Source organism: Eutrema salsugineum, unplaced genomic scaffold, assembly GCF_000478725.1.
Source record: "Eutrema salsugineum unplaced genomic scaffold, Eutsalg1_0 scaffold_7, whole genome shotgun sequence".
Taxonomy (NCBI): Eukaryota; Viridiplantae; Streptophyta; class Magnoliopsida; order Brassicales; family Brassicaceae; genus Eutrema; species Eutrema salsugineum.
The window spans coordinates 967,278-992,812 of NW_006256486.1; the positions used below are offsets into that span (position 1 = coordinate 967,278).

The following is a 25,535-nucleotide window of genomic DNA, read 5'->3' on the forward strand; positions in this document are numbered from 1 at the left end:
TATGAGAATCTGAAGATGGAAGAAGGTGAAACCATAAATGATTTCACAACTAAGTTGATTAATCTGAGCAATCAACTAAGAGTTCATGGAGAAGAGAAGTCCGATTACCAAGTGGTTCAAAAGATTTTAATCTCCGTACCACAACAATTCGACAATATTGTTGGGGTACTTGAACAAACAAAAGACCTATCAACTCTTTCTGTCACAGAATTGATAGGAACATTGAAGGCGCATGAGAGGCGTTTAAATCTCCTAGAAGATCGTATCAATGAGGGTGTGTTTTATGGAGAAAAGCTTGGCTCAAGAGGAGGAAACAAGCAAAACAAAATTCGCCATGGGAAGACCAACATGTGGTGTGGCGTGTGTAAGAAGAACAATCACAATGAGGTAGATTGTTTCAGAAAGAAGAGTAAAAGCGTTTCACAAAGAGGTGCAAACGATGAAAGAAGATGCTATGTGTGCGACAAGCCAGGACACATAGCCAGAGATTGCAAACTTAGAAAATGTGAAAGAGCACATCTAAGTATTGAAGAATCAGAAGATGAAGATGAAGATGAGTGTCATATGCTATTTAGTGCTGTTGAAGAAAAAGAGATCTCAACAATTGGAGAAGAAACATGGTTGGTAGATAGCAGATGCACCAATCACATGTCTAAATATGTTAGACACTTCATCACTTTGGATCGCAGCAAGAAAATTTTCATAAGGATTGGTAACGGTGGAAAGGTTGTGTCCGAAGGCAAAGGAGATATAAGAGTATCCACAAACAAAGGAGATCATGTCATCAAAGATGTTCTTTATGTACCCGAACTAGCAAAAAATTTGCTTAGTGTCTCTCAAATGATATCCAACGGATATCGAGTCATCTTTGAAGACAACAAATGTGTGATTCAAGATTTAAAAAGAAGGAAGATCTTGGAAATCAAGATGAAGGACAGAAGTTTTCCAATTCGTTGGAAAAAATCAAGAGAAGAAGCGTATGTGGCTTTCGAAGAAAAAGAAGAACAAACAAATCTTTAGCACAAGCGTTTTGGTCATGTGAATTATGACAAGGTGAAGACAATGCAAACGCTAAAGATTGTAGAAGATCTTCCAAATTTTGAAGTAATAAAAAGGATATGTGAGGCTTGTGAGATGGAAAAAAAATCAAGGAGGAGTTTTCCAAAGTCTCAAAGCAACACAAACAAAACTTTGGAGCTTATTCATTCAGACGTGTGTGGTCCAATGCAAACGGAGTCAATAAATGGGAGCAAGTACTTCGTCACGTTTATTGATGATTTCTCAAGGATGACTTGGGTGTATTTTTTTAAGAATAAAAGTGAAGTGATCACAAAATTCAAGATATTCAAGCCTTATGTGGAGAACCAATCGGATCAAAAGGCTTATAACAGATGGAGGTGGTGAATTTCTATCAAGAGAATTCATCAAACTATGTCAAGAGAGTGGCATACATCATGAGATAACAACTCCCTACTCTCCACAACAAAACAGTGTTGCGGAAAGGAGAAACAGAACACTTGTAGAGATGGCAAGATTAATGATCAAAGAGAAGAACTTATCTAACAAGTTTTGGGCTGAAGTTATTACAACATCAACATACTTGCAAAACAGATTGCCATCTAAGTCATTCGAGAAAGGAGTTACACCAATTGAGATATGGAGCGAAAAGAAACTAAGTGTTGATCACTTGAATTTTTTTGGGTGTGTATGTTACATACACATACCGGATGAGAAGAGAAGAAAGCTTGACACTAAAACCAAAAAAGGGATATTCGTAGGCTACAGAAACAAATCAAAAGGATATAGAGTGTTTTTGCTAAATGAAGAAAAAATCAAAGTGTCAAAAGATGTGACATTCGATGAGAAGAAAAAATGGAGCCATGATGAAAAAAGAGAAAGAAAAGTGATTATATCACAAGTCAAGATCAACTCACAAGAACAAGGAGGAGAAAATGATCTAAACTCTCAAATAGATCAAGTAAGTAATGCATTTAATCAACTTCAAATTTCAAATAGAGGAGTTCAAAACTCAAATGAAGAAGGAGAAAAATCTGTTGGTCCAAGAGGTTTCTGATCTATCAATGATCTTATGGACCAAACAAATGAAGTTGAAGGATAAGCACTTATACATGAGATGTGTCTTATGATGGCCGAAAAACCTCATGCTTTGGAGGAAGCAATGAAGAACTAGGTGTAGTGATGAAGCCATGATCAAAGAGAAGTGTTGGATGTGATCAAGTCTTCATCATGTTTTATTATTTTATAAGAGTCATATATTATATAATTAAATAAATGTTTTATGTCAGTGCGAATAGATTTGGTAACTGCTTAATTTTCTTGAAAGAGGAATTAAGATGGAAGAGGAAGAGGAAGAGGAGCAAGAGGGAGAGGGAGAGGAAGAGGTGGTGAAGGATGGAGAGATGATAAGATGGAAGAGGAAGCTGAACAAGAGGCTATCAGTACATTCGTTGGTGATTCTGCCGATGGAGAGAAATTTGCTAGCAAAATGGGACCTGAGATTATGAAAAAGCTAGCAGAAGGTTATGAAGATATATGCGAGAGGGCTTTGCCGTCTACTGCTAATGATGCTGTTTTGGATGCTTATGAAACCAAACTCATGGTAAAGTTTCTCTGGCTTTTTTTTTCTCTCTAGTGATTGCATTGAAAAGCTTACAACTTGATGCAGAGAATGCTGACACTGAAACTTCAAGTAGTATTTGGAATAGTGAATTCACGAGAAAGCAATGTCACTGATATATTAATTCATCCGCTATAATGTGGTAGTATATGGATCATAGCTTGTGGTGGCTTTGAGGTGATTGTTAACTTGTTAGGCCTGTTTGATTCTCAGACTGATAACAGCCTCTGAGTTTTTTGTTCTTTCATTGTGAACTTTTCAGATAATGGAACGATGGAAAAAGTGTTTTTGTTTTTGTTGTTGTTTGGCTTTGCATGAAAATGGATGTTGAGTCTCTAGGTTTTCTCTGTCTCTAGATTGAGTGTGAGCCAGAATATCTGATGCCGGCCTTTGGTTCGAATCCTGACATTGATGAGAAGCCACCAATGTCTCTGCGCGAGTACCTTGAGAAGGTGAAGTGATGCAGAGCATCCTTAACTATTCTAGAAGGTTCACGTCTTTTAGGTGTTGGTGTTTACGTGTTCTTCAAATTAAGTGTTTTTCCTTTTCGTTTCTTTCTCTTTTGCAGTTTTCCTTTTAAATTCTCACGACTTCTTATAGCTTTAGGATTGTGTTAGGAGCTATATAAAGGAGTCGAAGCTTTGTTTTCTTCTCATCTTTGCTTTTGAAAACTAATAAAAAAAACCAAAAAGAGGAAGTCTTAACTTCCCAAAGAGCTTGTGTTTGCACAGCACTGAGAGGAGTACTCTCAACCTAATTAATTCAGTTGATTTCTTGATCTTCTTAATTAAGAACCAAGTTCGTTTCAAGTTCTCTCAGAGTTATCGAAGCTTACTTGTCTAAAACGCTTGCGCGACTCCATCAGTTGGTATCAGATTACAGGACGTTTCTGGTTTGATTCATCATGCCTCCAAAGAAAGATACACCGGAAGAAATCTCCATGGCAGACCTGCAGCGTACGATACTAGCTATGCACGAAAATCTGCAGAACACGTTTCAGCAGACAATACAAACCCTAGGCGAAACTTTGGCTCAAAATCAGCAAACCTTGATCGCAGCAATGACCACTAATAACAGAGCTGTTGTTGCCGACAATAACAATAATCAAGACGGCGATGGTGGCAACAACCGTAACCTACAACAACGACAACACGAAGGAAGAAATAATCAACAAAACAACCCTCTTGGTGATCGTCGTTGGGAATCCGGGTTGAAAGTGGATATTCCAGAATTTCAAGGCAGCGTTCGTGGAGAAGACTTGTTAGATTGGCTCATCACTGTCGAAGAGGTGCTGGAGTTCAAACAGGTACCACCTGATCGTCAAGTTCCACTTGTTGCGACAAGATTTCGTGGAAGAGCAGCCACTTGGTGGTTACAACTCAAATCAACTCGAGCTCGCACCGGAAAATCTCGTATCACAACGTGGGAAAAAATAAAAAAACACTTGCGTGGACAGTTCCTCCCACTAAACCACGACCGTACCATGTTCACTAGACTGCAAAATCTGCGACAAGGATCACGAACTGTGGATGAATACGCTGAGGAATTCTACCTTCTACTCACAAGAAACGAGCTCAACGATACACAGATTCAGCTGGTCTCTCGGTTTATTGGTGGGTTACGACCTCAGTTACAAAATTCATTGACACAATTTGATCCGTCTACAGTGGCTGAAGCACATCGGAGAGCTCTTGCTTTCGAAACACAGTCCAAAGCTGGCTCGTCTTGGACTAATTCTGGAAATTGGCGACCTCGTCTTACAGGTACTGATACGGAAAACAGTTCTCACGATAGTCCGGAAGTGTCAAAATCTCAGACAGCACCTCGCAACTCCACCACCCTTGATGAGTCTACCCTTCGTCGCTCCACGCGACCGCCGGCTCTTAAGTGTTATAGTTGTGGTGAACCAGGTCACCGACAGACAGCTTGTCCAAATCAGCAACGACGTGGTTTGCTCTTAGAAGACACCGAAGGAGTGTATAATTCAGCTGATGAGGAGGATACGGGAATATATGAGGAGACCCTCACAAGTGGTGATTCTAACGCCCCTGTTTTAATGCTGCGAAGAATTTGCTTAGCTCCTGTTGGGTATGAAGAACCGTGGTTGAGAACTAATATTTTTCGGTCCACTTGCACAATTAAAGGAAAGTTATGCAATTTAGTCATTGACTCCGGAAGTAGCAGGAATGTCGTCTCTGAAACAGCAGTAAAAAAGCTCGGGTTAAAAAGAGAAGATCATCCCGCTCCATATGCTCTAGCGTGGATCACAGAAGGGACAGACGTTAAAATAACACACCGGGCTCTAGTGTCTTTTTCCATTGGCGCATTTTACAAGGATACCATCTACTGTGACATCGCACCTATGGACGTTAGTCATCTGATTTTGGGTCGTCCGTGGCAATTTGATCGGGACACATGCCACAACGGGAAAAAGAACACTTATAGCTTCGTCTTTGAAAACAGAAAGATCGTTCTTCTTCCAAATCCAGAACCAGCATCACTCCCTCTGGCAACAAATAAAGTGGACATTCAACTCCCTGTCATGAAAGATCTCGGTTCTAAACATACACTCCTTTGTTCTCGAGTGCAATTTGAAACAGAACTCCGGGATTCAGGATTTATGTTAGCCTAACTTCCATCGGCTTCCACTGGATCTGGCCAAACATCATCACCTCCTATTGCATTCTCCACATTATTACATGAATTTGATGATGTTTTTTCGGATGATCTCCCTTTGAGCTTGCCCCCTTTACGAGATATTCAACACCAGATCGATCTCGTTCCAGGTGCCACACTTCCGAATCGACCTCATTATCGTATGAGTCCACAGGAACATGAAGAGTTACGTCGTCAAGTTGAAAGTTTACTCGTTAAAGGTCATATTCGGGAAAGTCTGAGTCCATGTGCTGTTCCGGCGTTATTGATTCCCAAGAAAGATGGGTCTTGGAGGATGTGCGTTGACAGCCGTGCTATTAACAAAATTACAGTTCGTTATCGATTTCCTATCCCTCGGCTCGATGACTTACTTGATCAAATTGGAACGGAAAAAATTTTCTCTAAACTCGATCTCAAGAGTGGATATCACCAAATTCGTATCAAACCTGGAGATGAGTGGAAGACAGCTTTTAAAACTCGCGAAGGGTTGTTTGAATGGCTTGTCATGCCCTTTGGATTGTCTAACGCCCCTAGTACTTTCATGCGTGTCATGAATCAGGCTCTGCGACCGTTTATCGGAAAATTTGTTGTCGTCTACTTTGACGATATCCTGATTTTCAGTACAACATTAGAGGATCATCTTCAACATCTACGGAGCGTCTTGGAAATTTTACGGCGAGACAAGTTTTTTGTTGCAAAACAAAAATGCGAGTTTGGTACTGATCACGTCCTTTTCTTGGGATATGTGGTATCACAGGATGGTTTATCGGTTGATAAGAGCAAAGTCGAAGCTGTTCGTTCGTGGCCTGAGCCCCGCTCTTTAACCGAAGTTCGCAGTTTTCATGGGCTTGCTTCGTTTTATCGTCGTTTTGTCCCTCACTTCAGTACCATTATGGCGCCCATTACAGACTGTATGAAGGCGGGGAAATTCAGCTGGTCTCCTGAAGCTTCATGCGCATTTGAGGATATCAAGCACAAACTCACTTCTGCGCCAATTTTGGTTTTACCTGACTTTACGCAAGCATTTGAACTCCACAGCGATGCCTCTAAATTAGGAATTGGAGCTGTCTTAAGTCAACAGGGACGTCCAATTGCGTACTATAGTGAAAAACTATCAGGGGCTCGAGTTCGTTATAATACTTATGATATTGAGTTTTACGCAGTTGTTCAAGCCATAAAGCATTGGAGACATTATCTGTTTCAGAAGGAATTCATTTTGTTCACAGACCATGATGCCCTTAAACACCTGGATAGCCAAGCCAAAGTCTCTTCTCGTCATGCAACTTGGATTGCCTTTTTACAGCAATTCACATTCACAATTCGCCACCAGGCTGGAAAACTCAACCGAGTCGCTGATGCATTGAGTCGTCGTCATAACTTGGTATCTATAATGCATGCTTCGGTTACAGGCTTTGCGACGTTTTCGGATCTGTACTGCTCGGATCCATATTTTGCTCGGGTTTTGGGTGACGTCACTACAGGAACATCTCCAGAGTTTACTCTTCATGAGGGATTTCTTTTCAAAGGAAATCAGTTATGCATTCCTGATTATAGTTTACGACTTCAAATTATTAAATAATTGCATAATGAGGGACATGTAGGGAGAGATCGCACTTTGCAACTCGTGACTGAATCTTATTTTTGGCCCTCTTTACGTCGAGATGTCATCCGGTTCGTCGAACGTTGTCGCACTTGTCAACAAGCCAAGGGTTCAGCCTCTAATGCTGGTTTATATTTACCACTTCCGGTGCCTACGCAGCCTTGGACAGACATTAGCATGGATTTCGTGCTTGGTCTTCCTCGTACACAGAAAGGCAATGATTCCATCTTTGTCGTTGTTGACAGGTTTTCCAAAATGGCCCATTTTATTCCTTGTAAGCGTACTACGGATGCAGTTCGGGTGGCGTCGTTATTTTTTCAAGACATATACCGTCTTCATGGTTTTCCTACTTCTATTGTCTCTGATCGGGATACTCGATTCCTGAGTCATTTTTGGCGATCGGTTTGGAAGCTTCTTCGCACTAGTCTTGATATGAGTACGGCATACCATCCTCAATCCGATGGTCAAACTGAAGTCACTAATCGCGCGTTGGGGAATATGCTTCGAAGTTTAGTTGGCGATAACCTTAAATCTTGGGATTCAAAACTCTGTATCGCTGAATTTGCGCATAATCATGCTCAAAATCGCAGTGTGGGTTTTTGTCCTTTCAAAGTGGTTTATGGTATAACTCCGCGTTGTCCTTTGGATCTCGCACCACTTCCTGATAAGGTCCGTCTTCATGGACAAGCAGCTGATTTTGTTGACAATGTACTCAATGTTCATCGTCAAGCTACAGAGAATCTTCAGCCCTCTACAGCCGCTTATAAAGAACGGGCAGATAAACATCGCCGAGCTGTTGAATATCAGCCAGGGGACTTGGTTTGGGTGGTTCTAACGAAGGAGCGGTTGCCAGCAAGCGACTATAACAAACTTAGTTCCCGAAAGATAGGACCCATTGAGGTATTGGAGCGCATCAATGCAAATGCTTATCGTGTATGTTTGCCGTCGGACCTCCGTACAGCCAATGTTTTCAACGTCAAGCATCTCTATCCTTATCGCGGCGACAATGATGATCCAGATTCAGGGACGAATCTTCTTCTACCCCGGGGGACCTGATGCAGAGCATCCTTAACTATTCTAGAAGGTTCACGTCTTTTAGGTGTTGGTGTTTACGTGTTCTTCAAATTAAGTGTTTTTCCTTTTCGTTTCTTTCCCTTTTGCAGTTTTCCTTTTAAATTCTCACGACTTCTTATAGCTTTAGGATTGTGTTAGGAGCTATATAAAGGAGTCGAAGCTTTGTTTTCTTCTCATCTTTGCTTTTGAAAACTAATAAAAAAAACCAAAAAGAGGAAGTCTTAACTTCCCAAAGAGCTTGTGTTTGCACAGCACTGAGAGGAGTACTCTCAACCTAATTAATTCAGTTGATTTCTTGATCTTCTAAATTAAGAACCAAATTCGTTTCAAGTTCTCTCAGAGTTATCGAAGCTTACTTGTCTAAAACGCTTGCGCGACTCCATCATGAAGCCTTTTATAGTGGCTTACGAGGGTATCAAGGATCAAGAAGAATGGGAGGTAAGCATGTTCAATTTGTGATATCTGCTTTTTATGGGTCCATGCAATATTGTTTTCCCTGTTTGACCACTTTGATATTTTCACTTTTTGCAGGAAGCAATTGATGAAGTGATGGCGCAAGCTCCCCTTATTAAAGAGATCGTTGATCACTACAGTGGTCCTGATCGAGTAACTGCTAAGAAACAGAACGAGGAGCTGGATAGAATTGCCACAACAGTTCCCAAAAGTGCACCTGATTCTGTGAAACGATTTGCAGATCGTGCTGCTCTTAGTCTTAAGGTGTGATCACTTTAACCAAACATCACTCTCTTTTATCAGATTGATCTTTAGAGGTATTGATGTTTTTTTCTGAAACTTGGGCAATGCAGAGTAATCCTGGTTGGGGATTTGATAAGAAATACCAGTTCATGGAGAAGCTCGTAGCAGAGGTGTCGCAGAGTTACAAATAGAGAACTCTGGTTTCAATTTTTTTAAAAAGGTTCATCGCTGCCTTTGATTCTAGATCTTGCCTCGACTTAGACGGTACCCGTTTATTTTTCATGATACGTTTCCAGGGTTTCCGTAATAACGGCATTGTTCTTTCAATCTTTGCAACTCAGAGATTATGCTGTGCCCCTGTTTAATGGGTTTTTAATCCTGCTTTTGGATATTTGTAATCGGGGAAAAGAATGAATGATTCTTGACTGTTTTTTATGGTTACAGTGACTAATACATGCCTTAAACCTAACGGAAGAGAACGAAAGAGAGATTATATATTGTGCTTCTACATTACAAAGCTCATATCTTTAAGACTGGTTTCGTAGAGACATATATGGTCAATTATGATAATTGCGTAGTTCAACTAAATGGTCTGAAATGTGTGTAATTCTCGTTCTTTTCTTCCTACTTACCACGAGACAAACTAAGCGTTGCGTGGTCACTGGTCAGTTGCTATTCTTTCCCAAGCACACTTTCATTGCTATTCACTGCTGATCAGTTTTTTGGCAATCTTTTTAATGTACCACTTTCAAATTTAATTAGGAACATACTTATCATAAATCTAAATTTCTGTCATACGTTTTATCATGATTTTGCTGTAAAGTAACATACCTAGTGAGAATTTTTTTTTTTTCTGAGACATCCGTCGTAATATTATTTAATTATAGATGAAATTTTCCATTAAAAATATATATATATATTTTAATAATGTATAGAGTCACTCTTAATTTGCAACATTTCCAGCATACACTGCGCACTTCCCATTATTCGTAATTTCAATGGATAAGCTAACTTGGTCTTCGAACAAGCTCAATCATCTATCTAATTTCATTAAATTATTTCATTCGAAAAGAGAATGTGTAATATATATCAAGTTTCGTTGTCGCACACATGATGACATATAGTCATATAATTAATGATATTCAATCCACAAATCTATAATGTATTGTTTCCATGGAATTTCAACTATTCAATTTATTGCTTGGGATCTCATTTTTAGTGTTAACCAACAAGAAATTTTCAAGTTTATTGCTACAAGATTTGACATTTCCACAGAAAGTGCATACGACACATAAGCTCAGTTCAATAGTCTTTCTCTATGACCGGCAATTGAGCTTTCATATAATTAGCAATTAGCGTTAAAATATTTTAGATTTTATAGTTAAAGAGAGTTGTTCATTTTTTCCTTTGCATTTTTGCTTAGATACGGAATCGAATTTTCTTCTGCAATTTCTTGTATTCCTTTTGTTTTAAAATATATTGGTTATGATTTATGAACATGACGTAAGCTTTATACATAGAAAGTCAACGATTGATCATCGACACTTATTCATATTTATATCAACATAGATTCGTTGATATAAATATGAATAAGTTTTATACATAGATATGTCCGTTGAAAGTCAAAGGATAGATCATCGATATACACTTTCTATTGTCAAAGGACACTTATTCATATTTATATCAACATAGATTCGTAGAATATTTCCAAAACGGTCAAAAGCTAACCCTTGACTGAGTTTTGCAATATGATGTTGATGTTTAGTATGTTTTGCTGTTTCCTCATCCTCATGACGCAAGAAGAAAAAGTCTTTTACAAAAAAAAAAAGAAGAAGAAAAAGTCTTCGTCCTCGTCGCCTTCTCCTGCGCGTGTTAAAAGGTTAAGCCGGGATAGAAAGATGTAGGGTTTAGTGTGATGACGTGACGTCAGGTCTTTAGTCGACCAAAGGCTGTTGTTGCGGCGGTTAAAGGTTTCCGTGGTGTAAATGGTTTCTTGTTTGTATGGTCGTATTTACTTTATACAATGTAAGGTTCTCTTATAATGTGTGATCATCTAGAAAGTGTATATCGATGATCTATTGATCCATCGTATAATGCGAGTCATATAGGTGACAAAAAAGGTGACAATTACTATTTTGTAAATGTGAATTTTTGTGGTTTACATTTGGTTATTAGTACACCTATATATATATATATATATATATATATTGCACTATAAAAAAAACTTTCACTATTATAAACACCTTTTATCAAGATTTTGTGACTACGTACATGGAATTTAAAACCGAAAAAAAATAACTATCTTTTAAAAGTTCTTATTTTTTGCCTAAAGTTTTTCAAAACTGTAAAAAATTCATGTACAGTACGTAAAAAAGGTAAGAATACAACGTTTTTCAAATTTTCTGATATTTTCTTGTTGAAAAGTTTTTTAATATTACTTCTAACAACGTCTATTATTGTATTGTTACTAGTTTATATATAATAAAAAATTTGCTAAATTTTCCGAAACACACAGAAAATTTTCAATACTTTTCTGACTCGTTGGTTTAAGCCGTCTCTGCTGCAATATATCGGATAATAATTCGAGTCATATTCACTGTTGATCAGGGTTTTTTTTTATAGTAATATTTCAATGTTCAAAGTATCACTATATCAAATTAGGAACATGTTTATGAGTCAAAATTTATGTCCTACACGTTATACCGTGATTTTGCAATAGAGTATTATACATTTTGCCAACGCCCGTTGTCAACATCTGGATACTGTCCAAAAACGCATTGATTATAGTGTATGGTTTAGAATGTTTCCAACATTTCCCCGCATGCATGACTCGATCATGTGTAAAGACTGAGTAAGTCAGGCGCCGTAATTATATTTTCAATCTTCTCTTAATTTCAGGGGAAAAGCTTGCTTGGTCATCTCATTTCATTAGAATATTACATTCAGAAGAGAATTTGTAGTGTATAAAAACCTCATTAAAATATAAAGTGTAGCTGTTGCACACATGATAAAACCAAAATGTCTTTTTCCATAAAATTTCATATATTCAATATATTACTTTGCAGTTTGCATCTCATTTTAGTTTTGACCATATAATATATATATTTTTTTCTGTCAAAGAAGACCATAAAATATATACATTTTTCCTTGAAAAGTTAATCAACAAGAAAAAACCCATTTATTAGCTAGTAGACTAAAATTTCCACTTCAACAATAGTTAACGTCAGAAAATAAATAATTTCTGCTGTAAGCTTCTATACAAAGTCAACGGAATTTTGGAGCTCTCTATATATGAAAGGGCTAGTTGATCATACTAAATTTTTATCACCAGATTTTTTTTAAACAAAGCCTTACAAATTTAATAGCCATTTGTTATTAGCAAGTACCATCGCGATGGGTCATCTCTTATCCTGTTACAAGCGTCGCAAGAAGAGTGAGGTGACGTCATCTCCGCCGAAGAATAAAAAAGTCAAAAAGGGTAAACTAAAGACGGTGCGCACGAAAGATCATGAAGATCTTGTTGTCCTGGCACGAAATATGGAGATCATGTCGAGAAAGAGAAATAAGACAAATAAGACCTCCAGAGGCAGTTGTTGGGGCGGAGGAGATGGACGTGGTGGTTACGTTTACGGCGGAGGTTGGGGAGGTGGGTGTGGAGGTGGCGGCTGTTAAAAATTAAAAATTAGGGTTCTGTATAATTATTGTAATGCTATGTATGATTTCTTGTGCGTGTGATTTCTTTTGTATGATTTCTTGTGCGTGTGATTTCTTTTGTACATGTAAGATTTCAGGTGTGATGTACTGATGTGTAATATACACCAAAAACTGTATGTGAACATTAAATTTATTGCAATTTTTACTCAAAACCTTTATCTATATGGTCCATTTTGTGATAGTTATATACGTACATTCAACTTTCATCTTCACGAAAGATCCTACACCTCACACGTGAAATCTTACATGACAAAATAAATATCACGCACATGAAATCATAGCATTACATTAATTACACAGAACCCTAAGTTTTAATTTTAAACGCCGCAACGGAAATTCTAGAATGAACTTTTTTGTCAATTCGAAATTTTACTATACTAAACTGAAAACTGATACAAAGTCTGGGGTTAACGAATACAATACTCCGGACCATATTCCAAAAGGAACCCTCAAAAACGAGATTACACAATCGATGTAATCTTGCACTATATATTAATATATAACATTCAGAAGAGAATTTGTAGTGTATAAAAATCTCATTAAAATATAAAGTGTAGTTGTTGCACACATGATAAAATAAAAATGTCTTTTTCCATAAAATTTCTTATATTCAGTATATTACTTTGCAGTTTGCATCTCATTTTAGATTTGACCATACAATATATACTTTTTTTTATGTCAAAGAAGACCAGACAATATATACATTTTTTAATCAACAAGAAAAATCCATTTATTTGCTAGTAGACTAAAATTTAATTCCACTTCAACAATTGTTTATGTCAGAATAAAAGTAAGCTCTGTTGTAAGTTTTTATACAAAGTCAAAGGAAACTTGGAGCTCTGTTGATCATATTTTTATGACCAGAGAGTTTTTGAACAAAGCCTTACATATATTATAGCCATTTGTTACTACCAAGTACCATCGCGATGGGTCATCTCTTATCCTGTTACATGCGTCGCAAGAAGGGTGAGCTGACGTCATCTCCGCCGAAGAATGGCGTCAAAAAGGGTAATTTAACGACGCTGGGCACGAAAGATGGAGATCTTGTTTTCATGGCGTCCTCGAGAAAGAGTAAGAAGACCTCCAGAGGCTGTTGTTGGGGCGGAGAAGGAGATGGAGGTGGTGGTTGCGGTTGCGGCGGCGGTTGCGGAGGTGGGTGTGGAGGCGGCGGCGGTTAAAAGGTAAAAATTATAGTTCTGTATAATGTAATGCTATGTATGATTTCTGGTGCGTGTGATTTCTTTTGTACATGTAAGATTTCAGGTGTGATGTGTAATATACACCAATAACTCTATGTGAATATATACTTTTTACAATTTTTTCACTCAAAACCTCTATCTATATGGTCCATTTTGTGATGGTTATGTAACGTACATTCAACTTCCATCTTCACCAAAGATCATACACCTCACACCTGAAATCTTACATGTACAAAAGAAATCTCATGCACAAGAAATCATACATAGCATTACATTAAATATACGAACCCTAATTTTTAATTTTTAACTGCCGCAACCGAAATTCCAGAATGAACTTTTTTGCCAATTAGAAATTTTACTATTAAACTGAAAGCTGATACAAAGTCTGCGGTTACCGAATACAATACTCCGGAACATATTCCAAAGGGAAACCCTTAAAAACGAGATTACACAATCGAAACACATAAACAAGCAACACGAAAAGACGAAAAGAAAAAAAACACATGCAAGTTAAATAAATTCTGCTATCTAGATTAATTCTGCTATCTAAATAAATTCTATATCAAAACAAACTTTTGAAAAGCTTTTTTGTTTGTTTCGTAATTTCGCTTGAAAATCTAACTTGGTCTTTGAACAAGGTCAATCATCTATCTAATTACATTAGACTATTTCATTCAAAAAGAGAATGTGTAGTATTATATATCAATTTTCGCTGTCGCACACATGACATATCGAATGAATATTCAAATCCATAACTCTATACAAATGATATGTTTCCATGGAATTTCAGTTAATCAGTCTGTAATTTTGGATCTCATTTCAGATTTGACCCCATAATATACACTTTCTTTATTGAAGATTTAATAAACAAAAACAATTCCATTTAGTAGTTAGAGTATTGAAATTTCGACTGCAATTACTTGTATACAAAAAGGTCAGAAAAATAAATAGGTTAATGTTGTAAGGACAACGTCAATGGATATTTTGAGGTGTCTATAGATAAAAGGGACAATTTATAATATTTGTATCAATATACACTTTCAGAAGAAAAAAAATTTGGCCATTATAATCTTTTGTAACTTGTACCATGGCGATGGTCTTCTCTTATGCCACACGTCATCACCACCGAGAGGTGACATCAAAAAGGGTGAACGAAAGATGGAAATCTTGTTGTCATGACGTCATCCGGAAAGAGTAATTCTAAAGGCTGCTGTTGCGGGAAAGGAAGTCGTGGTGGTCCTTTTGGTGGTTGTGGCGGTGGCGGCGGTTGCGGAGGTAGCGGTTGAATTCTGTATATATAGCAATTGATGTAATCATAATATTCCTTGTGCATGTGATTTATTTATTTGTGCATGCAAGATCTGAATGTGTGATCAAGTATCTATGATATCTCCTGATCAAGTATATATGAGAGTGGAAACTGAATGTATGTAATATATCTACAATAGTACTATCTTTCATATGATGGATCATATTGGTAAACAAACGATTACTGCATAAATGCTAGCACTACAAAAAAAATTAGGTTTTGCATCATTTAATTTAAATTGTATCAAAAAATTAAATAATTCTATTTTGAATTACTTCTTACATAAATACTTCATAAATAATTCTGTTTTAAATATCAATTAACAACCGATCACTACATAACTGATTTTAGTTTTTATTACTCTAACATCGGTTCAATATAAATATCAATTAATTTACATCACTTTAATAAATGTGATACTCCTTCCGTTTCACAAAGAGTGTCGTTCTGACATTCTTCACACAAATTAAGAAATAAGATAAATGTCTCTTATACCTTTAATAATTTGTAGAAAATGACTTTTGGAATTATATTTATAACAATTTTTTGAATTTATTTTTGAGATTAAAAATAGTATTTTATGTCAAAATTTACATTGGAATTCTAAAACGATATTCTTTTTGAAACAAAAAAAAGTGTCAGAACAACACTCTTTGTGAAACGGAGTGAGTAGAAAAATATGTATTTACATCAGTTAAATAATCAATGTGTTTATTATTTTTATTAACATTATTTAAAAATGATATAAAAATTTACATCACTAAAAAATTGATACTAATCTTTTTTATATCGTATCATTTAAAAAAAACTGATTCAAAATAAAATTTTATATCAATTAGATAAATAATGCAATTAATTTTTTCAAAATATATGTTTGTCCACATCGGAAAAGTGAACATGAGAGGAGAAAATTTCTCCACTATAAAACTAACTCATCATTCTAAATTAAATTAATATGTAGTTAAATCAGGATACATTACTTCGACACCCAATTGATTATAATCATTAAAATATAGCAATTTTATATATTAAAATTTAAAATAAAATGAAAAACAATATTTAAAATATAATATTATAATTAATTAAAATCACATCTGATAATTAAATTTTAGTATCAATTACAATTTAGTATCAATTACAATTATTAACATCGGTTGTTAAAAGTGAAACAAATAATAAAATTATTTATAATTACTGATCGGTTGTTAGAACTGAAACAAATAATAAAATCATTTATAATAACTAATGTAAAAATCGTTTTTTAAAACTGATACATATTAACATCGATTATAAGAATTATAAGAATCGATGCAATATTTGGCTAAAACTGATATAAAATATTTGCATCATCACTTTTAGAGTCATTTATCTTATTGATGTAAAAAAATTTACATCATATATACTTAATGCAAATATATAAAATAAGTGATATAAAACACATATTTTTTTAGTGTATGGAGAATTGGGAAAAAATCCATATATTTTTAATTCTAAACCTTCTCATAATTAATTTATATTAATGACTAAATTAATTAGCTTGAAATTCAATCTGTTAAATATCTAATATAAATAAATATTGTTTCTGAAAAAATGTAAATGCATATTAATTCTTTTGTTGACAACAAAATTTGTCTTTTTGTATACACATTTTACCAGAAGTAAGGATCCTACAATTAAATGAAATAAATTTTGTCTAATGTATTTCGAAAAGACTGAGTTGTAGTTTTCTACACATGGTAGAGCATCCAAATAAAGCGGTGGATACTTGTTGGACCTCCAATAATGATGCATTGTATTTGTATGTTTTCCGAATTTAGAGTGACTCTACTCTCATTTAGGACTCCACTGCTTCCCAAGCTTTTTCTGGAACTGGATTGAATCAACTACCCTATTAAATGCTCGCTAATCTCCCATTATCTCATGCATCTTTCTTCCTCTTTACATCTAACTCTGCTAATAATCACCAACAATAAATCTATTGAGCTTGAAATGCTTCGTTGTTGCATGATGAACAAGAAGAAGAAACTTCAACCGCCGGAGCCAAGGAAAACTCATGTTGAAAATGGTAAGTTTCTGTTTCGAATGTAAATTTTATTAGGAACTGAGGGCGTTTACAGTTTTTTTTCTGTTTGTTTAACTAGCATTGGGAGTATTCTTGCCCAAATATTTGTGGTTTCTTTTGGCTAATTAATTAATATATAAGGTGTTGTACATTTGACGATTGGTTCTCCGGAAGATCGCTTGCGAGGTAGAAGGGACACCATCCCATACACCGTGGGCGATGGCTTCCGACAAAAGGCGCCTAAGAAATTGGATGGAGATTTCACTATTATGATGAGTGCGGCTTCTACTTCAGCATTTGATGGAGTTGGTGACAATGGTTGTGGTGCTGGTGGCATTACTGGCGGTGGTAGCGGATGTGGTGGTGGTGACAATGGTGGTGGTGGTGGTGACAGTGGTTATGGTGGTGGTGGAATTAGTGGCGGTGGTAGCGGTTGTGGCGCCGCTGGTGGTGGTGGTGGTGGTGGAGGTTGTGGGGGAAGTTAAATAACCGAGGTTTTCTTAATTATATCTTAATTAATGATAGTTTTCTTAAATTGTAACTTTTTTTAGATAAAACTATATAAATTCATGAATCTATGTTAAGTTTATATATTATTATTTGCATATAATGTAATGTGGATCCATCATCCATGAACTTTCGGATGAGATAATACTATAGGATACATATCTCACAGACATCAATATAATTCTATATTGAAGTAACCGCCTCTAAAATAATAACCAACCAATTCTTACATAATCAAAGATTTCGGGAAATATATATAGTCTTACAAAATATCATAGTACTAAAACAAATATTTATCACACAAACCAATTCTTACAATATTTGCAGTTGATATCTTCACTAGTTCTCGTAATTATTAGAAAAAATTGATATATCAACTATTAGCTAAACAAAAAGTATAGAGGCAATTATATTTATAGGACAAAAAAACGGTAGTATTGTCCACTTAGTACTTTTTCAAACTTGACTATTTTTGGACAAAAATACTATTTATTTATAATTACGAAAATTTTTAAAAAATATTTTTATAATCTATAAATTTTTGAAAAATTCTGAAAAGGGAAGACAAAGACATTTCATAACATATTTTTGCCAAAAAAAATTTTAAAACAATTTTTTACAAATGCTCTATGAATTAGTACAAAACACATTCTATAAATCTATAAATTTATAGAATAGACTATCTACTATTTCATTAATTTTCTACTAAATATATAGAATTAGTTATCTACAGTTCTTCTATGTTCTACAAAGTTATGAAACCGTATTCTACAACTTTTTTATTGTTCTACAGTTTAGTATAATTATCTCTCTATAGTTATCTCTTTGTTCTATATCTTAGTAAAATTACATTTCTACGAAAACTCTTTGTTCTATAATTATAGAATACTTATTATACAATTCGGTTAATTGAATCTCTGAAAATCTAGGATCAGATCTAGAGAATATATTTCTTTCTTTTTCGAATTATTTAATTTCCTAATTATTTTTTAAATTTTTTTATTTCTTTCCTAATCAGATCTAGAGAACATATTTCTTTCCTTTTCGAATATATTTCTTTCTTTTTCAAATAAATTTTATATCATAAATTTTAATTAATATGGGTAAATTCAAATTAGAAGGGTAGAAGAGGTTAAATTATTAGTAGAAGTATTAAGGAGACAAAATTTACTACATAAATAGTAAGGGAACAATAGTTATGTTTATTTGTCCTATATTTTTAATTCTTTCAAAAGTGTATATGATGCACCAGTTAATGAGATATAATAGCATGGACTGTTTTATACACTTTCTTTTTTTGATAATGTTTTATACAGTTTCTGCAACTTGGTTAGGTGGTTGTCCGCCACAACTTTATTTTCCATACCTAAAAAGGCCAAGACTTAGCCAAGGACATTTATTTAACCGTTTATTTAATTCTGTATATTAATCAGCTTAATTAAGCTGTTTATATGTATCTTATTATAGTATGGTAAAAATACTTATATATATATATATATATATAGAGAGAGAGAGAGAGAGAGAGAGATATGATTTAAACAAAAACTTTTTACAAGAAAATTGGTTAATCACAAGTCTTAATTAGTTCGCTTGGCAAAACCATTTGGCATTTGTAATACATTTGAGTTTCTTTTATTCTTAAAAACAGACAAAAAATCTTCAACGAGGCTACAATGCACGCCATCTGGAGGGAGATGAATGCAAGGAGACATGGTGAAGACCATTCACTATCTCAAAGACTGGGGAAACTCATTGACGAAACAGTGAGGAATCGACTAAATTCTATCAGACTTCTTGGCGACCAAGACTATGAATATAGTCTCATGTTTTGGTTTGATACTATAGAAATTAGAAATTAGAGTTTTTTCTGATTTTACATTCTTAAACAATGCTGCACTTGATGTAAAAAAGCTTTGATTGAATAAATTTGACATTAAATAAAAAAAATGACAAAAAAATAATTATTTGTGAAACATAACGTATATCAATCTAAGTAGATAGTAGTTCGATACTGTATCTGCACTTAAAACTGATTCAATTTATTTGTTTATTATTCTTTAAAAAATGTTAAAAGGTTACTTTGTTTATTTGAAAACAAATTGATGATTCCTTTGCAATTTCTCGCATCTTTCAGAAAACATCCATGCCATGTGGCTTACGTCGGCAAGTTTATCTAAATAAACAAAAGTCAACGAAATTTTTTTGGGCAATCTTTATATAAATGATCAATATCATTTATACGTAATACCATAGTTCACATTTCCTTTGGCTGTAACGATGGTGATGTTTCGTATCTTATGCTGTTTCATCAGCTGCACCAAGATTAGACCGTCCTCGCCTCCGCCGCAAGTGGATGAAACAGGCAAGAAAATTTCACCGTCTCCTGCTCCACCGCAAGTGGCCAAAACGGAGAAGAAGAAAAAGCCATCGCCGCCTCCACGGCCGCGAGTAGTTAAAAAGGTTTCAGGCCGTCGTAAACGCTATGGTAATGACTCTGGTGGTTTCGCAGGTTGCGGTGGTGGATGTGGCGGCGGCTGTTAAAAGATGAGGACATGAGATTTCCCCCATTCAATATAATTTATGTGATTGTTTTCTTGTACGTAGTGTACATGATGGATTTATCTGTGCTTTGAGTTTAACGTGTGATCTTGAAAATTGAATGTACTGTGTTATGTATATATATGTATATCAACATAAAATGGATCATATATATAAGTGATGAAACGATTGTGTAAATGTGAAATTTTTGGTTTGCATAAAGTTTTGTTTAATACATTAGATTAAATGATCGACTCATCAAAGAAGATATTATTATATAGTTATTGGAATATAAGAGAATATTTGGTGCTTTTAATATAGATGTAAGAGAGAAGAAAATATTTTGTAAAAAGTAGAAGATTTCGATATAAAATCAGTTGATCTTTGTTTGTTGTTGCACGTATTGGATATGACTATTAAATTCATAAAATAAACGGAAATGTGCTGTTTCCTTGGAAATTCAACTATTCAACCCATATATTGTAGACGAAAATCTCACTCTATTTGACCGTATCTTTTTTCAATTAATCAAGAAGAAACTTTCTTTTATCTTTCAGAAAACAAATAGGTTATGTCGTAATCTTGTATTTTTTTTTTGGGGTCATATTTCGTAGTCTTGTATTATAAAACAAATATAAATACATATATTTTCAAAGTGTAGACGGCATTTTTTGGGACTATGCTATATATAAAAGGAAATATCATACTTGTATCAGTATTCAGAAAATCAAAGAATCAAAGAAAGCGTATATATTGTTGACCTTAATTACAATACGTATTGCTAAATACAATCGCGATGATTCGAACGTTATGCTGCTTCCTCAGCCGCAAGGAGAAAGAGCCACGAGATGCGAAAAATGGTAAAAAAAAGGGTAACAAAGATGGATCGCTTGTTGTTTTGAAGCCGAGTAAGAAGCGTTTCCGCCGCTGCAAAGAAGGAAGAGGAGGAGAAGGCTGTTGTTGTGGCGGCGGGGATGGTTGTGGCGGTTGCGGCGGTTGTGGAGGTGGTGGAGATTAACTTATTAAATATGAGGTTTAATTAATTTCGTTGTTATTAACGATTTCCTGTGTATGTGTCGTGAATTAATATGTGCTTGTAATGTTTTAACGTGTGATCTCTTCTGAGAATGAAAATTAAATGTATATAATGAATTAAATTTATGTATATAGTTAATAGTCCGATGTTTCTTGTATCACAAGCTATTTAATTGTAATTCTGTTTCTTGACTTCTTCGATTGGAAACGTAGATGAAACTTATTAAGATCTTCAATTGCATCGTTTTACATAGAAGGTTTCCAAATCGAATAATCTTTAAAGTAGCTATAATATGCCATCCTAGCCGCAGCCCTGGCCCAAAAGTTATAAAACCATAGGGAAATTTTGTTTTTTTGGGCCTTTTCTATCTGTTTAACATAAAAAATTTGTCTATAAAAATTTTTATACGGATTTTAAAGTAACATTTTTGAATATGGGTCTTTTTAAACAAAATTTTTACAAAAATATGCACTATTAAAAAACTTTCTTTTCAAAGATAGACCCATTTTGGTAAGAAGATTTTTTTTAAAAAAATTAGACCCATAAATTTCTACCTACCCCTGTTGAGCCGGACATGTCTAGCTGTGAAGTGTATAACGACTTAATTGATGCATAACGTTTAAAACGTCTATTTTGAATTTGATGATTTTGAAAACTGAAACTCTTATAAAACTATACTAGAGATTAATCCGCGCTGTAGCGCGGAGGACATTTTTTAACCTTCAATTAAGTTAAATAATTTTGCAAAAACAATTATTTTATAAAAACAGTTATTGTTATAAAATTTACAATAATATATTGCATATTTTTGTGAATTTTTTAAAAATAAGTTGATATGTATATAGAGTATTTTTATTTTTTGGTTTCAATTATAGAAAATAAGTTAATTTGTATATGAGATTATTTTATAATCGAATAAATCAAAATATTGTTTATTTAACCCATTGACATTAGACTAAAATATTATTTAGACTAATACATAAAATATTATAATATTATAACCATCATCTCTAATTTGCAATGCTTAATAACTGAGTTTTATAATATGTCCACAAAATATATATATAATTTTTTTATCTTCTTTAATTAGATATAAAAATAGTATAATATTATTTACACTTAGGTTTGATATATAGTAAATAAAAATACAACAATACATTATTTAATTAAAATATATATATATATAATATTTAGTAGATTGAATGTATCACCTATTTTAAAAACTAATATTTTGAATTGCAAAATTTGTTTTGGTAAATATTAAAAAATCAGAATTATAATCCATTTATATCGAACTAACCCGTTTACTTAACATGTTTGTACTGGATTAATATATAAAAATAATTATAATATACACCATTTAATAACCCTCACTTCACTATGAACTTTTTTATTTAAAAATCAAATTTTTCATGTTAAATTTTTGGTAAAATAACTTTAAAAAATTATTTTTTTTGTCTACAATCAACTAAATATAGTGAATTATAGTAAAAAATATTTTACGATTTTTTTGATATCAGAAGTTTTAATCTTGAATTTTATAGTATTTAATTGTGAAAATTTTTTATTTTCAAGTTTTTTAATTAAATATACCTTAGGATATCATTTGAAACGAAAAATATAAAAACTACTACATTTTTGAATTCATAAATTAAATAATAAATATACTCTATTAAATGAGAAACAAGGACTTTCCATATTTTTTCAATAGATTTGAAAGACAATTATATCATTTCCTATTTTAATTATTCTTTGTTATTTGTAATGGCGTATCATGTAATATTTTACAAAATTAAAGTTTTTTTTAAAATGTCTACTGAAATAATAATATAGAGATTTGAAAGATAATTATATTCTTTCATATTTTAATTATTCTTTGTTATTTGTAATGGCATATCATGTAATATTTTACAAAATAAAAGGTTATTTTAAAAAATATTTACTTAAATAATAATATAGATATATATATATCTTATGTATAATTAATTTAAATGTGATTCACAGAATCATATGTTAAAATTTTGAAATTAGATCTGAAGTTCAACTTATATACATTATTTTTGTTTAGAAATTCAAATTACATTTAAAAACTAATATATTACCAAATCTAAAACATGAAGAAAATATGTTAAACAAAAAGATCCATATCAAAATCACGAATGTTAGATTTAGGAGAAACAAAGTTTAAAAATAATATATCAAAAACACTATTAATCAACTATAAATCCGTATTAACAGAATTATACCTCAACATAAAAGGAATGATAAAACTAAACTAACGATCATTTTAGGCTTTCAAGAATCACATGCATAAGACTGATTAAACCGCCTAATACTGTCAGTTTAAAATTGCATGGGACGCCTAAAATCGCCTAAAAGTATTGTAATCTGATTAATAACAAAATGCTTAAATTCTAACGTCTAGCTAGAAAATAATCGTTATGGTTTATGAACGACTAAAATCTAGGCACTGTACGTCTAGACTGTTTTTTGGAACACTGCATATAACCTATAAATACTCAATATTTAAGTAGATAACTTATATTTATGTAGCATTTTTCCTTAATAAATAGTATTTCACGTCATTATTCTGAGAAAGTTTGAGGCATCAGGCATGAGATAAATTAATTTGATCGCTGAGTATATATTACTCGTAGTTTTAGAACTTAATCATCCCTTGAACTTTCTTGTAGCCTTCAGAAATTACTAGGTTTATGGCATAAGCTTTCTAAACCTACTCTGATTCTTAAAACCTACAAGAAAACAATGAAATATCTAACGAATGTAACACTGACAACGTAGCGATAATATTCTGATGATATAATAATATATCAGAAATTCGTAGAAAATTTGTGTTTTTCGGTATATCATCGAAAACATTATCGGAAATTTACTATCAAATTGAGTTTCTTGGTAATTCGTTGGGAATGGTGCTAGAAATGGGGTCGTTTAAGAATAAAGTGATGTTTTTTTTTTTTGGGTAAAATTGATCAAATTAATTTATCTCATGCCTGATGCCTCAAACTTTCTCAGAATAATGACGTGAAATACTATTTATTAAAGAAAAATGCTACATAAATATAAGTTATCTACTTAAATATTGAGTATTTATAGGTTATATGCAGTGTTCCAAAAAACAGTCTAGACGTACAGTGCCTAGATTTTAGTCGTTCATAAACCATAACGATTATTTTTTAGACGTTAGAATTTAAGCATTTTGTTATCAAATAGATTACAATACTTTTAGGCGATTTTAGACGTCCCATGCAATTTTAAACTGACAGTATTAGGCCATTTAAGAATAAAGTGATGCTTTTTTTTTCTAACTATTATTTAATGTGATGTTTCAATGGAACTAAACCAATACTGTAATTGTGGATCTTATTCTCTATTTTTTGTCATATTATCTTATTGTCTATTTGATCGTTCATATTAATCAAGAAGCCAAGTTCCACTTTTCTGCTAGCAGAATCGAATTGTGCAATTTATTCTATCTCTTATAAACAAATAGTTACGTTGTCAGCTAAAATATATATCTCAAAGTCCACGGCCATTTCGAGCTATATAAAAGGGCTTTTACGTCACATATTTGCATGATTGCATCACTATTCAGAACATTTAAAAACAAAAGCTTATACATTTATCGTTGACATTGATCAGAATCTCTGTGATTGCTTTTGCTATACGATCACGAATCACGATGTGTCGAATGTTATGCTGTTGCTTCTGCCGCAAGAAAAAAAAAGATGGAGGCTTTGTTGTTGTATAGCCGATTAAACCTAAGAAGCGTCGCAATGGAAGTGTAGAAGTAGGAGGAGATGTATGTTACTGTTGTGGTGGAGGAAATGCCGGAGGTGGAGACAGTGGTGGTGAAAAAAATAATAAGGACCCCATATTTTTAGGGCATTTTCAACTCAATTGGCTCAAACGCAGCTCTGGTGTTGAATAAGTCTCGGAGTCGCATAAATCACCCCTATTGCTAGACTTTTTGGTCCTTCAACACAATGCATCATCAATGTCCACATATGTTTTGTTTTGTTTTTTTTTTTTTATAAATATAGTTCTATAATTTAGAGATTAAAATAATATTTCAAATTAAATACGGTCTACATGTATCTTATATGTATGGATTGTCAGACACACGCTTTCGTATAATCAATTATGGAAACTTTTTATGGTGATCTCATCGTACTGTATATCTGATTGTTTGTACAGTATATATATATATATATGTATTATCATAAAACAGTATAAAATTATTATTTTTTAATTCTAAATCTAGCACAGCAAATTTAAAGTTACAAAATAACACAAGTTATTGTGTAAGAATATTCGTTTACCCTCAATTAACTATAAATAAATATTTGATCCAAACATAACGTTTGAGTTTTACTGTCAAAGATAAAACACATTATACTTCTACACAAACATAAAGAAACGATATTAAAAAAAAAAGATACAAAGTACAGAAAAAAATTAAGTTGTCGTTGGACCAAGAAAATTAAAA

General features: G+C 33.4%; 2 protein-coding genes across 2 annotated transcripts; both read left to right on the forward strand.

Moving 5' to 3' along the window:
• The first annotated feature begins 2,371 nt into the window (after positions 1 to 2,371).
• On the forward strand, positions 2,372 to 9,127 carry LOC18010719. Its single transcript, XM_006392712.2, has 5 exons — positions 2,372 to 2,620; positions 2,995 to 3,095; positions 8,357 to 8,405; positions 8,499 to 8,684; positions 8,774 to 9,127. The coding sequence occupies exons 1-5, from the start codon at positions 2,429 to 2,431 to the stop codon at positions 8,852 to 8,854; spliced, it is 609 nt and encodes a 202-aa protein (XP_006392774.2). The 5' UTR covers positions 2,372 to 2,428; the 3' UTR covers positions 8,855 to 9,127.
• Positions 9,128 to 16,815: 7,688 nt separating this feature from the next.
• Positions 16,816 to 17,432, forward strand: LOC112082801 (glycine-rich protein 5-like). Its single transcript, XM_024150319.1, has 2 exons — positions 16,816 to 16,950; positions 17,089 to 17,432. Exons 1-2 carry the CDS (start codon positions 16,875 to 16,877, stop codon positions 17,430 to 17,432), a joined length of 420 nt encoding a protein of 139 aa, XP_024006087.1. The 5' UTR covers positions 16,816 to 16,874.
• The last annotated feature ends 8,103 nt before the right edge of the window (positions 17,433 to 25,535 follow it).